Consider the following 16,600-nt stretch of genomic DNA (forward strand, 5'->3'; position numbering starts at 1 on the left):
ATTAAACCAAAAAGCACAAAAATTAACCCAAAAAGCACCAAAATTAACCCCAAATACACCAAAGTTCACCCAAAAATCCCCCCAAATCCCCCCACAATCACGCAAATTAACATCAAATCACCAAAATTTACCTAAAAATCCCCCAAATTAACCCCAAAATCACCCCAAATCACCCAAATTAATCCAAAAACCAGCAGTCAACCAAAATACCCCAAAAATCTCTCCCAAATCACCCAAAATATCCCAAAATGACCAAAATTACCCAAAGTTCCCCATTTCCCCAAAAATTTCCCTTTTCCCCTAAATTACAAAAAAGCCCAAAACCCCAAATCACCCCCAAATCCCCAATCCCAAACCCGAATTCCCAAAATCCCAAATCCCCCAAACCCCCCAAACCCCCAAATTTCCCCCAATTCACAAAGCCCCAAAATCCCCCAACCCCCCAAAAACCCCCAAATCCACCAAATCCCCCAAAATGCCCAAGCCCCAAAAACCCCAAATCCCAAAAACCCCCAAACTCCCCCCCCAAGCCCCAAACATTCCAAAAACCCCAAAACCCCAAAGTCCCTCAAAAACCCCCAAAATCTCCCATTTTACCCCCTCAAAAACCCCAAATCCCAAAACCCCAAAAAACTTTAAAAACCTCAAAATTCCCCAAATCCCCCAAAGTGCCCCAACTCCCAAATCCTCCAATCCCAAAAAACCCAAATCCCAAATTCCCCACTTTCAGCCCAAAATTCCCCATTTTACCCTCCAAAAATCCCGAAGTCCCCAAAACGTCCCTCAAACCCCCCCAAACCCCAAATCCTCCAAGTCCCCCAAAAACCTCCAAAACCCCCAAAATTCTCCCCCCAAATCTCCCAAAAACCCAAATCCCAAATACTCCAAAAACCCAAACCCCCAAAACCCCAAATCCCCAAAATTCCCCCAGATCCCTCCCAAAATCACAAACCTCAAAATCTCCAAAACCCCCAAATCTTAAATCCCTAAAAATCCCAAAAGCCCCAAAACCCCCCATACCCCCCAAATTCCCCCAAATCTTAAACCCTTAAAAACGCCAAAAAATAAATCCCAAAAACCCCAAAATCCCCTCAAATACTTCCCAAAACCCCCAAATTCCCCATTTTATGCCCCAAAACCCCCAAATCCCAAACATCCCAAAATCTCAAATCCCAAAATCCCCAAAAAACCCTCCAAAATTCCAAACTCCAAAATCCCCAAAACCTCAAACTCCCTCAAATCCCAAATCCCCCAAACTCTAAACCCCCAAAACCCCCAAATCCGAAATCCCATAAAAACCCCCAAAAAAAACCCAAACCCCAAAATCCCCCCAAAAATCCCCAAAATCCCAAATCTAAAATGTCCAAAATATCGAATCCTCAAAAATCCCAAATCCCCAACCTCCAAAATCCCCCAAAACTCCCCAAAAAACTCCAAGGCCCAAAACCACCAAAAAACCCCCCAAAACCTCAAACCCCAAGTCCCCCAAAATCCCCCAAATTCCCAAACCCCAAATGCCTCAAAATCCCAAATCCCCCACCCCCAAAATCCCAAACACCCAAAATTGCCCCAAATCACCCAAAATTTTCCATTTTATCCCCCAAAAACCCCGAATCCCCAAAAAACCCAAAAAAACCCCAAAACACCCCAAAAATCTCAAATCCCAAACTCCAAAATTCCCCATTTTTCCCCCAAAAATGCCATAAACCCCAAAAACTCCAAATCCCAAAAAACCTAAATCCGAAACCCCAAAAACCCTCAAAACCCCCAAAATTCTCAAATCCCAGACCCCCAAAATTTCCCCATTTTACCTCCCAAAACCCCATAAAAACCCCAAAAACACCCATAAAACCCCCAAAAATCCCCAAAACACCAAAAACCTCAAATCCCAAACCCCCCATTTTATCCCCCAAAAACCCCATAAAACCCCCAAAAAACCCCAAAACCCCCAAAATTCCCCCCAAAATTCCCGCACTCACCACTTGGCCCCTCCCCCTCCACAGCTGCTGCCGGAGCTGCTCCAGGGCCGAGTTTGGGCTCAAATCCCCAAGGGGATTTTGGGGCCAGATTTGGGCATTTAGGATCCAAATTTTGGGGTTTTGGGGCCAGATCCAAATTTGGGGGTTTTAGAGCCGATTTTGGAGCTGATTTTGAGGCCAAATCTGAGGATTTTGGGTCCAAATGTTGGGATTTTGGGGCTGAATTTTGTGGATTTTGAGGTTTTGGGGCCGAATTTTGGGGTTCCTGGGGTGGATTTGAGGGATTTTGGAGCTCCTGCTGGAGCTGGGTCAGCGCCCGGCCCAGGGAGCCCTGGAAGGCCGAGAGCCCCTCCCGGAGCAGGAACAGCCTGGGGAGGAAATTGGGGTGAGACATGGGAAAATTGGGGAAAAATGGGGATTGGGGGGAGAAAATGGGGATTTTGGGGAAAATAGGGGGAAAAATGGGAGGAAATGGGAATAAAAATTGGAATTTTGGGGTCAAATTTGGTGATTTTGGAGCCAATTTTGGAGCCAATTTTGGGGATTTCAGAACAGGTTTTGGGGCTGAATTTGGGAATTTTGGGGCAGAATTTGGAGATTTAGATCCAAATTTTGGAGTTTTGGGGCTGAACTTTGTGACTTTGGGACCCAACTTGAGGCCAATTTTGGAAATTTTTGGGGCTGATTTGGGGCTCAATTTTGGGATTTTAGAGCTGAGTTTGGGGCCAAATGTTGGGGATTTTTGAGGCCAAATTTGCGGATTTTGGTGCCGATTTTGGGGAATTTGGGGCTGAATTTGAGGATTTTGGGCTGAGTTTGGGCATTTTAGAGTAAATTTTCAGGATTTTATGGACAATTATGGGGCCAAATTTGGGAATTTTGGGGCGAATTTGGAGCAGAATTTTCGTGGTTTCGGGCAAAATTTTGAGGTTTTTTTCTGGGGGTTTGGGGCCAAACTTGGGGATTTGGGGGCTAAATTTGGAGCCATATTTTAGGGATTTTGTGGCTGATTGTGGGGATTTTAGAGCCAATTTTGGTGCTGGTTTTGGGGCTGGATTTTGGGATTTTGGGGTGGAATATTGGGAGATTCGTACCGATTCTGGGGCTGATTTTAGGGCAAATCTGGAGGATTTGGGGCCAAATTTTGGGGCCAAACTTGAGACCAAATCTGGGAATGTTGGGGCTGATCTTAGGGCTGAATTGTGGGGATTTTGGGGTCGAATTTGGGGATTTTAGGGCTGAATTTTAGGATTTTAGACCCAAATTTTGGGGCTGATTTTAGGGCTAAACCCAGAGAATTTGTGGCCAAATTTTGGCAATTTTGGACTGGTTTTTGGGACCAAATTTGGGGATTTGAGAGCCAATCTTGGGGTCAAATTTGGGGCCAAACTTGGGGATTTTGGGGCTGAATTCAGGGACTTTAGAGCCGATTTTGGGACTGATTTTGGGGCCAAATTTTGGGGATTTTGGGGCCGAAATTTGAGGTGATTTTGGGCAATTTTGGGGCCCAGGGAGCCCCAGAAGGCTGAGAGCCCCAGCCAGGGCAGGAACAGCCTTGGGGGGGGGGGAGTGCAGGGAAATCTGGGGTAAGAAATGGGGAAATTGAGAAAATGGGGAAAAATGGGGAAAAATAGGCAGGGGGAAATGGGGATTTTGGGAGGAAAATAGGTAGAAAAATGGGAATAAAAATGGGAATTTGGAGGGAAAAATGGGAATAGAAATGGGGATTTTGGGGGATAAAATTCGGGAAATCAGGAGAAGAAAAATGGAGATTTTGAGGTGAAAAATGGGGATTTTGGGGAAAAGGCAAAAAAAATTGGGAATTTTGGGTACATTAGGACAAATTTGGGATAATTTTGGGTATTTTAGGACCAATTTCAGGGAGTTTGGGGTGGATTTGGGAATTTTTTTGGTACATTTTGGGCTGGATTTCAGACATTTGGGGATAATTTGAAGTATTTTAGGATGGATTTGGGATATTTTAGGATATTTTAGGAATATTTCAGGGGATTTTGGTCTCACCTGGTGATTCCATCGTTGCCCATCCTCCGCTCCAGGTGTGTCCCAGGGGATTTTTGGGAGCATTTGGGATTTTTGGGGTATTTTGGGCCGGATTTCAGGGATTTTGGGATATTTGGGGGTAATTTAGAATATTTTAGGATAATTGAGGATATTTTAGGAATAATTCAGGATATTTTGGTGTTACCTGATGACTTCATTGTTGCCCATCCCCCGCTCCAGGTGCGTCCCCAGCTGCCCCCTCAGGTGGGACAGGAGGGGGGGCAGCGCCCCCCACACCCCCCCACGGCCCCCCAGCGCTCCTGGGAACCCCAAAAGCACATCAGGGACCCCAAAATGGCCTGGGGACCCCAAAATCCCAAAAATCCACCCCAAAAATGAGCTCAGAAATCCCCAAAAGCCCCAAGTCCACCCCAAAAACGACCCTGGGATCCTGAAAATGGACTCGGAAACCCCAAACCCCCACAAAAGCCCCAAACTACCCCAAAACCAGCTAACGAACCCCAAAAATGGACTCCGGGAGCCAAAAAATCCCAAAATCTGCCCCCAAACCCCCCAATACCTCAAAATCCACCCCAAAAATCCCAAATCCACCGCAAAAACACCTCAGGGACACAAAAAATGGATTCAGGGACCCCAAAAACCCCAAATTCACCCCCAAACCCCAAATCCTGACCCTATAAATTCCCAAAATCCCTCAAGTCCCCAAAAATTCCCCAAAATGCAAATTTCTGACCCAAGAAATCCCCAAATCCCCCCCAAAATCCCTCAAATTCAAAATTTTGACTCCAAAAAGCCCCAAATCCCCCAAATCTGAAATTATGACCCCCAGAAAGGCCCAAAATCCAAAATTTTGACCCCAACCCCGTTCCCCTCCCCCCTCACCTGCAGGAGGTTCTTCAGGATGGGCGGGGCCTCAGCTGAGCGGGCGGGGCCAGCCAGGAGAGCTCTGTGATTGACAGGTGTGAGGCCACGCCCCCAACGGCACCAGAAATCCTCTCAGGGACCCCAAAATGTCCTAAAAACCCCCAAAATTCCCTCCCACCCCATTAAACCCCACCCACCCACTTAGGCCACACCCAGTCCTTTAAGCCCCACCCATTCGTTTGGCCACACCCCCCCCATTAATCCCCACGCACCCCTTTCAGCTCCGCTCATCCCCTTAAGCTTCATGCACCCCCTCTAAGCCCCTTTCTTCCTTTAGGCCACACCCACCTATTAAAGCCCTACACACCATTTGAAGACCCACCCAATCCTTTAATCCCCACCCACCACTAATCACCACCCACCCTTTAAGCCCCACCCCTCCTTAAGCTCCACCCACCCCTTTAAGCCCTGCCCACATCTTTAAGCCACACCGATACCCTTTAAACCATACCCTCCCCTTAAACCCTGCCCACCCTTTTTAAGTCCCACCCACCCCTCTAAGCCCCACCTACATCCTAAAGGTGCCCCCACCCCCTTTATCCCTACCTCCCTATTAAGCCCCACCCAGCCATCAAGCCCTGCCCACCTTTTAAGCCCCACCCACCCACTTAAGGTCACCCACATGTTTAAGCTCTACCCTCCCCTTTTATGCCCCACCCTTCCTTTATGCCCCACCCACCTTTTAAAGCCCCACCCACTCCTTTAAGCCCCACCTACCTCTAATTCCCACCCACCCTTTAAGCCCCACCCCTCTCTTTAAGATCCACCCACCTTTTAAGCCTCACCCACCCATTGAAGCCACTCCTCTGTTTAGGCCCCACCCATTATTTAACCCACCCAATCCCTTCAAGCCCAAACCCACATCTTAAAACCCCGCCCACATCTTTAGGCCACAGCCATGCAATTAAGCCCAACCTACCTTTTAAAGCACCACCCACCTCTTTAAAATCCACCCACTCCATTAAGCCCCACACACCCCTTTAAGCCCCACACACCCCTCTAAGCCCCACCCATTTAAGCCCTACCCAGTCATTTTGGCCACACCCACCTCTTCAGCCCCACACACTCCATTTAAGCCCAGCCTATTCCTTTAAGCCCCACCCACTCATTTAAGCCCCACCAATTCCTTTAAGCCCTGCCCACTCCTTGAAGCTCCACCCATGTCTGTAAGCCCCACCCATCTCTTAAGCCCCACCCACCTATGTTTATGCCCCACCCATCCCTTTAAGCCACACCTACCCATTTAAGCCACACTCCTCTTTTTAAGCACAACCCAACATTTAACGCACCTAATCCCTTTAAGGCCCACCCACCTCTTAAAGCCCCACCCACATCTTTAAGCCACTCCCGTTCATTTTGGCCCCACCCACCCCTTTAAGCCCTATTCCTTTAAGCCCCACCCACCATTTAAGCCCCACCCACATCTTTAAGCCACACCTACCCCATTAAGCCACACCTATTCTCACTAAGCCACACCCATCCCCTTAAGCCCCACCCACCTTTTAAAGCCCCCACCCACCTCTTTAGGACCCACCCATTCCTTTAAGCCCCACCCACCACCCTAAGTTCCACCCATTCTTTTAAGCCTCACCCACTCCTTAAATCCGCACCTATTCCCTTTAAGCCACACCCACCTCTTTACGCCCCATCCACCTATCCCTTTTAGCCCCACCCAACCTTTAAGCTCCACCCACTTATGCCACACCCACCCATTTTAAGCCCACCCCATCCCTTTAAGCTCCACTCACAATTTAAGCCCCACCCACTCATTGGAGCCCATCCATCTCTTTAAGCCCCACCCACACCTTTAAGCCCCTCCCACCATTAAATCCACCTAATCCCTTTGAGTCCCACCTACCATTTTAAGCCCCACCCACCTTTTAGGCCCCCCTCACATATTAAAGCCTCACCCACCCTCTTAGGCCACACCCACACTTTAAGCCACACCCACCCCTTTAAGCCCCTTTTATTCTTTTGGCCACTTCCTCCCCTTTAAGCCCCACCCACTCCTGCAGGCCCCACCCACCTTGTGCTCTGACTGGCCAGGACCTCCAGCGCCCAAAGCACCGCCTCTGGGCTGTGGCCAATCAGTACAGCCTGTAGGGGACGCCACATGTCAGAGCAGAGGGCGTGGCCTGAGCAGAGCCACGCCCCCTCCCCCAGCCAGCCACGCCCACCTCAGCCTGTTCCGACCAATCCAGAGCCTCCTGAGCCTTCCTGGGGTGACTGGCAGCTCTGGGGTTCATTAATTAATTGATTAATTGAGGGGTCAATTAGGGGTTAAGGAGGAAGGGGTGTGGCTTACCTGTGTGGGCGTGGCCTCTGGAGCTCCGCCTCCCTGGCCTTGCACAGGGCCTTGATTGACACCTGCGGAGGGGGCGGGGTTGGGGGAATTTGGGGATTTCTGGGGGGTCCTGGGCTGATTTTGGGGTCCCTGAATGGTCTCCAGGCCCCGCCCACTCACCAGCACTTCCGGCTCCACCTCTGCGGCCAAGATGGCCGACAGCTCCGCACGGGATTTGCCCGGCCTGAGGGGACCCAAAACTCTTTTAAAATACCCAAAATCTCCAAAAAAATTCCCCAAAATTCCCCAAATTTACCCATAATCTACTCAGGAACCCCAAAAATCCCATGAAGAACCCCAAAGTCTCCTCAAAGTCAACCAAAATCCCTCAAAATTTCTTTAAAATCCCCCAGATCCCCTCAGGAACACAAAATCCCCCCAAAATACCTCAAGTCCCCCCAAAATCCCTCAGGGACCCCAAAATCTCCCCAGATTCCAAAAAAATCTCCTCAGAAACCCCAAAATCCACTCAGGAACCCCAAAAATCCCCCCAGAAAGCAAAAATTTACTCACAAACCCCCAAAATCCCTTCAGAGACCCAAAAATCTGATCAAAATTTCCTCATAATCCTCCAAAATCTGAAAGTTCCCACCAGGGACCACAAAATCCCCTCAGGAACCCCAAAATTCCCAATAACCCCTTAGGGACCTCAAAATTCTCTTACAATCCCCAAAAATCCATCAGGGACCCCAAAATCTCTTCAAAACTCCCCAATATTTCCTTCAAAATTCCCCAAAATCCCCTCAGGGACCCCAAAATCCCCTTAAAACGCCCCAAAATCCCTCAGAGACATTAAAATTCCTTCAAAATCACTCATGATTTTTCAAGCACTCCTCTTGAAATTTAAACAATTTTTAAAACCCCTTCAAAATTCCCTTAAAATGTCCCACAATTGAAAAATTCCCACCAGGGACCTCGAAATCTCCTCAAAATCATCCAAAATTGGTCAAATTCCCCCCAAAGTCTCCTCAAAATTGCCCAAAACCCTTCAAAATACCCTAAAATCCTCTCAGAAACCCAAAAATCGCCAAAAATCCCCTCAGGGACCCCAAAATCTCCTCCAAAATCTCTTCAGAAACCCCAAATCACCTCAAAATCCCTCCAAATTTCCTTAAAAATCCCCAAAATTTCAATGTTTTATCCAGGGACCACAAAATTCTCTCAAAATCCCTCGAAAATCCCCTTAGAGACCTCAAAATTCCCTTAAAATCCTGAAAATTCCCTCAGGGACCCCATAATCTCCTAAAAATGCCCCCAAATCCCCTCAGAGACTCCAAGATCCCTTAAAAATCCTCTCAGGAGCCCCAAATCTCCTCAAATGCTCCAAAATTTTTTTCAAAATTCCTTCAAATCCCCTCAAGAACACAAAATCCCCCCAAAATCCCCTCAAATTCCCCAGAATCCCCCAAAATTCGCTCAGGGACCCCAATATCTCCTGTAAAATAACCCAAAAAATCCCTCAGGGACCCCAAAATTCCCTTAAAATGCCCAAAAACCCCCTCTAAAATCCCCTCAGGAACCCAAAATTGCCTAAAAATTCCCCCAAAAATCCCCTTAGGTTCCCCAAAAGTCCCCTCAGAAACACTAAAATCCCCTTAAAATGCTCCCAAATGCCCTCAGGAACTCCAAAATCCCTTCAAAATCTCCCAAAATCTCCTCAAATTCCCCCCAAATTCCCCTCAGGAACCCCAAAATTAACTCAGAGACCTCAAAATTCACTCAGGCATCACAAAATCTCCTCAAAATCCCCTCAAATTCCCAAATTTCCCCAAAAATCCCCTCAGAAACCCAAAATCACCTAAAATTCTCCCAAAAATCCCTTCAGGACCTTCAAAATTGCCTCAAAATCCCTCAAAATTTCCTTAAAATTCCCCAAAATCTCAAAATTTCCACCAGGGACCTCAAGATCTCCTCAAAATCCCCAAAAATCACCTCAAATTCTCCCCAAATCCTCTAAGGACCCCAAAATTCCCTTAAAATCCCCCAAAATCCTCTCAAGGACCCCAGTATTTCCCTTGTAATCCCCCAAATCCCTCAGGAACTCCAAAATCTCATTAAATTCTCCCAAAATCCCCGAAAAATCCCCTCAGAAACCCCAAAATTCCCTTAAAATGCCCCAAATTCCCTCAGAGATCCCAAAATCTCCTCAAAATTCCCTTAAAATGCCCCAAAATCTGAAAATTTCCACCAAAGACCCCAAAATTTCCTTGAGTTCCATTAAAATCTCCTCAAATTTCCCCAAAATCTGAAAATTTCCACCAAAGACCCCAAAATTTCCTTGAGTTCCATTAAAATCTCCTCAAATTTCCTCAAAATCTTATCAAAGTTGCCCAAATCCCCCCAAAATGCCCTCAGGAACCCAAAATCTTCTCAAAAAATTCTCTAAATCCCTGAAGGAACCCCAAAATGCCCTCAAAACCTCCCCAAAATCCCTCAAAATTCCCCAAAATCCCCTCAAATTCCCCAAAATATCAAAATTCCCTTTAAATTCCCCTCAGAGACCCAAAATTTCCTCAAATTCCCCCAAAATACCCTCAAAATCCCCAATAATCTCATCAAATTGCCCCCAAATCCCTTCACAGACCACAAGATCCCCCCAAAAATCCCCTCAGAGACCCAAAATCTCCTCAAATTCCCCCCAAATCTCCTCAAAATCTCCCCAGGAAACCCAAAATTCTCTTAAAATGCCCCAAATTCCCTCATGGACCCCAAAATCTCTTCAAAATTCCCTTAAAATGCCCCAAATCTGAAAATTCCAACCAGAGACCTCAAAATTTCCTCGAGTTCCATTAAAATCTCCTCAAAATCCCCCCAAATTGATCAAATTTGTCCCAAAAATCTCCTCAAATACCCCCAAAATCTCCTCAAAATCCCCTCAGCAACCCCAAAATTCCCTTAAAATGCCCCCAAATCCCCTCAGGAACTCCCAAATTCTCTCAAAATCTCCCAAAATCTCCTCAAATTCCCCCCAAAAATCCCCTCAGGCACCACAAAACCTCCTCAGAATTCCCTTAAAATCCCCCAAAATCTCAAAATTCCCCTCAGGGACCCCAAAATTAACTCAGAGGCCTCAAAATCCCTCAGGGACCCCAAAATCTCCTCAAAATCCCCCAAATTCACTCAAAATCCCATCAAATTCCCCAAAATCCCCCAAAAATCCTCTCAGGAACCCAAAATCTCCTTAAATTCCCCAAATCCCTCAGAAATCCCCAAATCTGCTCAAAATCCCCCAAAATTTCCTTGGAAACCTCAAAATCCCTCAGGGACCTCAAAAATCCCTCAAAATCACCACAAAATGCCCCAAAATCTCCTCTGAATTCCATCAGAAATCCCAAAAATTCTTTGAAATCTGCCAAAATCCCTCAGGGACACCAAAATCTCCTCTAAACCCTTAAAAATCACCTGAAACCCCTTCTAAATCCCCTCAAGGACTCCAAAATATTCTCAAAACCACTTTAAAATCCCTAAAAAACCTCCTCAGAGACCTCAAAACTCCCTTAAAACGCCCCAAAAATCCCTCAGGGAACCCAAAATCTCCCCAAGATCCCAAAATCCCGTCAGAAGTCCCCCCAAATCCCTCAGGGACTCCAAAAACCCATCAAAATCACCACAAAATACCCCAAAATCTCCTCTAAATTACATTAGGGACCCCAAAACTCCCTTAAAATGACACCAAATCCCTCAAAACCCCCAAAATCTACTTAAAATCCCCCCCAAATCCTTCAAAATCCCCCCAAACACCTCAAAATCTCAAAAAAAATCCCTCAGGAACCCAAACCTGCCTCAAAATCCCCCCAAATCCCCTCAGGAACCCAAAATTCTTCAAAAATCCCCTCATGGACCCCAAAACCTCCTCAAAACCCCTCAAAATTTCCCCAAATCCCATTAGGAACACAAAATCCCCTCAAAATCACCTCAGGGACCCTCAAAATCTCCAAAAATCTCAAGTTCCCCCAAAATCTCCTCAGATTCCCCAAAATTCCCCAAAAATGCCCTCAGGAATCCAAAATCTCCTCAAATTTCCCCAAAATCCCCTCAAATTCCCCTCAGAGATCCCAAAATTTCCTTAAAATGCCCCAGATTCCCTCATGGTCCCCAAAGTCTCCTCAAAATTCCCTTCAAATGCCCCAAAATCTCAAAATTCCCACCAGGAACCTAAATTCTCCACAAAATCCCCCAAAATCTACTCAGGAGCCCCAAAGTTGCCTCAAAATCCCCCAAAATTTTCTTAAAATCTCTCAAAATTCTCACCAGGGACTCCAAAATCTCTTCAAATTCCCCCAAAATTCCCTTTAAATCCCCCAAAATCTACTCAGGGACCCCAAAATCCCCTCAAATTCCCAAAAAATCCCCTCAGGAACCAAAAATCTCCTGAAATTCCCCCAAAATCTTCTCAAAATCCCCTCAGGGATCCCAAATTTCCCTTAAAAAGCCCCAGATTCTCTCAGGGATACCAAAATCCCATCAAAATCCCACAAAAATTCCCCCACAGACCCCAAAATCCCCTCAGACTTCCCCCAAACCCCTTCGAACTCCCCCAAAATCCCCTCAGAAATCCCAAAATCACCTCAAAATCCACTCAGGGACCCTGAAATCTCCTGCAAAATAATCCCGCAAATAATCCCGCAAAAAAACCCTGAAATAATCCCGCAAAATTCCCTTCAAATCAGGCAAAACCCTGAAATTCCCTTCAGGGCCCCTAAAATCAACCCAGGAACACCACAAACCACTCAGAGACCACAAAATCTTCTCAAAATCCCTCAAAATCACCTCAAAACCCTCTCAGGGACCCCAAAATGTCCTCAAGATCTTAAAATTAACTCAAAATCCCCTCAGAGCCCCCAAATCCATCAAAATCCTCCAAATTACCTCAAAACCCACCCAATATCTTCTCAAAATCCCACAAAATTTCATCAAAATCCCATCAGGGCCCTAAAAATACCCTCAAAATCCTTCAAATGGTCTCAAAATCCCCTCAGGAACCCAAAACCCTCAAAAACGCTTCAGGAAACCCAAATTCTCATCAAAATGCCCCAAAATCTCCTCACAACCCCAGAGAGACACAAAAAATCTCTTGAAAACCCTTCAAAATCCTCCCACATCCCAGAGAATCCTCCCAAATCCCCTCAAAAATCTCCCAAAATCCCCTGAAGGGCCCCAAAATTCAGTCAGGGACCAAAAAATCTAAAAATCCCCCAAATTCCCCCATTGCCCATATAAGGAAACAGTGCAAGGACCCGCCCCTTCCACCCTGCCCCTTCAGGCCCCGCCCCTTTACCTTTTATGGATTGCCCTCAGCGCCCCCTCGTGGCCGTCCTGCAGCCCAGCCGGGCCCAGCTCCGCCCCCAGCAGCCAAAGCTGCGCCCCTCACTGAAGCTCCGCCCACCACCGGCTCTGCGCCTCCTCCAGCGAGGCCTCTGGGGGGGAAATGGGGACCCCAAGAGTTTGGGGTGAGAACCCCCAAATTTGGGGTTTGGGGGGTCTGGGAACCCGAAATTGAGGGTGTAGACCCCAAAATTGGGGTGAGAATCCCAAATTTGGGGTTTAGGGAGATCCTGGGACCCAAAAAACTGGGGAATAGGACCCCAAAAATGGGGTTTGGGGGGTTCAGGGACCCAAAACTTGGGGTTTTAGGGGGAATTTGGGACCCTAAAAATGGGGAAGGGACCCCAGAATTTGGGTTTTGGGGGTTCAGGGACCCCAAATTTGGGGTTTTGGTGGTCCTGGAAGCTCAAAAATGGGGAAGGGGACCCCAAATTCAGGGCTTGGAGAAAAATTGGGGTTTGGGGGTTTCTGGGACCCCAAAATTGGGGATGGGGACTCAAAAGCTGGGGTTTGGGGGGGTCAGGAACCCCAAAATCGGGATTATGGGAGTTCTGGGACACTAGAAATCAGGGGGACCCCAAAATTTGGGGGTAGAGACCCCAAAATACAGTAGGGAGCCAAAAATTGGGGTTGGGGGGGGGTCCAGGGACTCCAAAATTGGGAAAGAGGACCCCAAAATTTGGGGTGAAGATGCCAAACTGGGGCTTTAGTGGCTCAGGGACCCCAAAATTGGGGTCTAGGGGGACATGGGACCACAAAGTTGGAGTTTTGGGGGTGCTGGGGCCCTAAAATTGGGAAAAGGGACCCCAAATTTGGGGCTAGGGTGTTCAGGGACCCCAAATTTGGGGTTCAGAGGTTCTGGGACCATAAAAATAGGGGGAATCCCAAAACTTAAGGGTGGGCACCCCAAATTGGGTGTCTGGGGTGTTCAGGGACCCCAAAATTGGGGTTTGGGAGCATCAGGGACCCCAAACTTGGGGTTAGGGGCGGGTCAGGGACCGCAAAATTGGGGTTTTGAGTGGGCAAGGAATCCCAAATTTGTGGTGAGGACCCCAAAATTGGGACTGAAGTGCATCATGAGACCCCAAAAATAGCGCGGACCGCAAAATTTGGGGGTGGGGAGTCCCCGAAATGGAGGTTTTAAGTGTAGGAACCTCTGTGCGGGGCCCACGTTTCCGGCTGGACTCACCGAGGCGCTGCGCCGTTTCCTGTGCGCCCGCAATGGCGTCCCCCAGGCCCTGCAGCGCCCCCTGCTGGCCCGGCCGAGCCAGAACGGCCTGCGCCAAAACGGCCCAAAAGGGTCAGAATTCAGCCAAAATTCACCCAAATGTATCTGAGAGTGTGCCCAGGGTTCTAACGATACCCAAAACTCTCAAAATATTGAGAAAATCCCACAAAAAACCCCAAAATTCCACAAAAACGAGGGTTAAAATTGGCCCAAATCTGCCCGAATTCACCTCAAAATTCACCCCAATATCCCTGAGATTGTGCCCAGGGTTCTCACAACACTCAAAACTCACAAAAAACCGAGAAAAATCCCACAAAAAAAACCCCCAAAATCCCGCAAAAATGAGGCTCAAAATTGAACCCAAAATTCCCAGAAAAAAATCCCCAAAAACTCTCCAAAACTCCCCCCATAACCCCAAAATTTTATAAAAACGAGGCTCAAAATGGACCCAAATCCACCCGAATTCAGCCCAAAATGCACCCAAAATTCACCCAAATATCTCTGAGATTGGGCCCAGGGTTCTCATGATACCCAAAACTCCCAAAGTTTGGGGAAATCCCACAAAAAAAACCAAAATGAGGCTCAAAATTGACCCTCAAATCTGCCCAAATTCACCCAAAATTCCCCCCCAAAATAATCCCCAAAATTCCCCTAAAAAATCCCAAAATTCCCCCCAAAAAACTCCCTGAAAAAATGTCCCAAAAATTGCCCCCCCAAAAATCCCCAAAATTTAATAAAAACGAGGCTAAAAATGAACCCAAATCCGCCCAAATTCACCCCAGAATTCACCCCAAAATCCCTGAGATTGTGCCCAGCGTCCTTCTGATACCCAAAACTCCCAAACAAACGGGAAAACTCCACAAAAGAACCCCAAAATTCCACAAAAATAAGGGTTAAATTTGCCCTAAATCCTCCAAAAAATCCCCAAAATTCCCCCCCAAAAAATCCTTAAAATTCCCCCCAAAAATTCCACCAAAATTCCCCCAAAAAATCCACAAAATTCCCCCAAAAAATCACCCAAAATTCCCCCCCAAAATTTTCCCAAAAATTCCCAATACCCTCCAAAATCCCACAACAATGAGGCTCAAAATGGACCCCAAATCCGCCTGAATTCCCCCCAAAATTCACCCAGATATCCCTGAGATTGTCAAAAAATCCCAACAACTCCCCAAAGTCTTTTCCAAAATTGCCCAAAACCCCTGAAAAATCCCAAAAATCCTCTAAATTCCCCAAAAAGTCCCCTCCCCAATCACTTTTAAATGCCCCAAAGCCCCCAAATCCCTCCCAAAATTCCCACAAAACCCAAAAAAATTCTCCAAAAATTTTGCATTTCGCCCACAAAAAAAATCCCATTTCAAGCTCCAAAACTCCCCTGGACCCCCCAAAATTCCCTCAAATCCCTTCCAAAAATCCCAAAAAGTCCCCCAAAATAAAAAAAAAAAACCCTTAAAATTCCTGAAAATTTCCCAAAAATCCCAACATTTCCCCAAAATGTCCCCAAATCTGAGGGAACCCCCCCCAAATTTTGGGTTCCCCACCCCAAATCTGACCCCAATTCCCCCTCAGGTTTTGGGGTCCCGCTCACCTCCAGCTCCTGCAGGTGCCCGTACCTGAACCCCGAGTTAAGGAACAATTTGGGGATCCCCCAAAAATCTCCCCTTCAATTTAAGGTTGAACCCCCAAATCTGGGCACCTCCACCCCAAATTTTGGGGTTTCCAGAATTTTCTATCCCAGGAACCCCCAAATTTTTGAGGATCCCCCAAAATTTCGGATACAAGCGCAGATTTCCTCGGATCTTCTTCACGTTCCTGTGGGGACACCCCAAAAATTCTGTGGGGGGAGAACCGAGAAAAAAAGCGGGAAAAGCGGCGCGGGGCATGATGGGAGCTGTAGTTCAGGGGATGTGGGGCCTGCAATGATGCTCCATGGGCGGCGTGGGGCGAGATGGGAGCTGTAGGCCGGCTATAATGAAGCGCTGTGGGCGCGGAGGATGATGGGAAATGTATGCCCGGCTATAATGAAACTCAATGGGGCGCGGGGGATGATGGGAGCTGTAGGCTTGGCTATAATGGAACTCAGTGGGGCGCGGGGGATGATGGGAGCTGTAGGCTTGGCTATAATGGAACTCAGTGGGGCGCGGGGGATGATGGGAGCTGTAGGCCCGGAAAGCATCTCCCACTCCATCCCCTTAAATTTTGGGGTCCCCTTTCAATTCTTGGGGTTTTTCACCCTCCCCAATGTTGGGGTCCCCCCTCACCGCTGGTTCCGGACGTGGCGGGTGACGTAATCCCAAATGGGGGCTGTGGGGCCACAGCAGAGCCTGCAGGCGAGGGAATTGGGGCACCCCAACATTTGGGGGTGAGCATAAAATTCATCCAGGAGCCCAAAATTCACCCAGGAACCCGAAAATCACCCCCAGGAACCCCCAAATCCACTCAGGATGCTCTAAAAGGAACCCTAAAAGGACCCCTCAGGACCCCCAAAACCATCCCAGGACCCTCCAAGGGGTCCCCAAAACCTCCTAAGGACACCCTAAAACCTCCGAGGACCCCCCAAATTCCTTCAGGATTCTCCAAGGGGACCCCAAAACCTCCCCAGTACTCTGCAAAGGGACCCAAAAATGCCCTCAGGACCCCCTAAAACCCCTCAGGACTCTCCAAAGAGACCTCAAAACCCCCTCAGGACCCCCCAAAACCTCCCAGGACCCTTCAAATGAACCCCAAAACCCCCTCAGGACTCTCCAAAGGGACCCCAAAACCCCCCAGAACTCTCTAAAA

General features: G+C 47.7%; 1 protein-coding gene across 1 annotated transcript; it reads right to left on the reverse strand.

Annotated features, from left to right (window-relative positions):
- Positions 1-4,817: 4,817 nt before the first annotated feature.
- HAUS5 (HAUS augmin like complex subunit 5) lies at positions 4,818-16,175 on the reverse strand. Its single transcript, XM_059488995.1, has 9 exons — positions 16,081-16,175; positions 15,599-15,631; positions 13,784-13,871; positions 12,548-12,627; positions 7,390-7,453; positions 7,231-7,292; positions 7,103-7,160; positions 6,952-7,022; positions 4,818-4,947 (listed from the first exon to the last, which is right to left on the reverse strand). Exons 1-9 carry the CDS (start codon positions 16,173-16,175, stop codon positions 4,818-4,820), a joined length of 681 nt encoding a protein of 226 aa, XP_059344978.1.
- Positions 16,176-16,600: the final 425 nt, after the last annotated feature.

The sequence above is a fragment of the Ammospiza nelsoni genome, chromosome 26 (assembly GCF_027579445.1).
Source record: "Ammospiza nelsoni isolate bAmmNel1 chromosome 26, bAmmNel1.pri, whole genome shotgun sequence".
In the NCBI taxonomy this organism is placed as follows: domain Eukaryota; kingdom Metazoa; phylum Chordata; class Aves; order Passeriformes; family Passerellidae; genus Ammospiza; species Ammospiza nelsoni.

Excerpts from the sequence above, each read along its gene's own strand:
- HAUS5 (XM_059488995.1), bottom strand. The coding sequence starts at position 16,175 with ATGTTGGGGTGCCCCAATTCCCTCGCCTGCAGGCTCTGCTGTGGCCCC. Across the intron at positions 7,023-7,102 it reads ATTGGTCGGAACAGGCTGAG|GCTGTACTGATTGGCCACAG; the intron begins GTGGGCGTGGCT and ends CGTCCCCTACAG. Across the intron at positions 4,948-6,951 it reads CTGGCCAGTCAGAGCACAAG|AGCTCTCCTGGCTGGCCCCG; the intron begins GTGGGTGGGGCC and ends TGTCAATCACAG.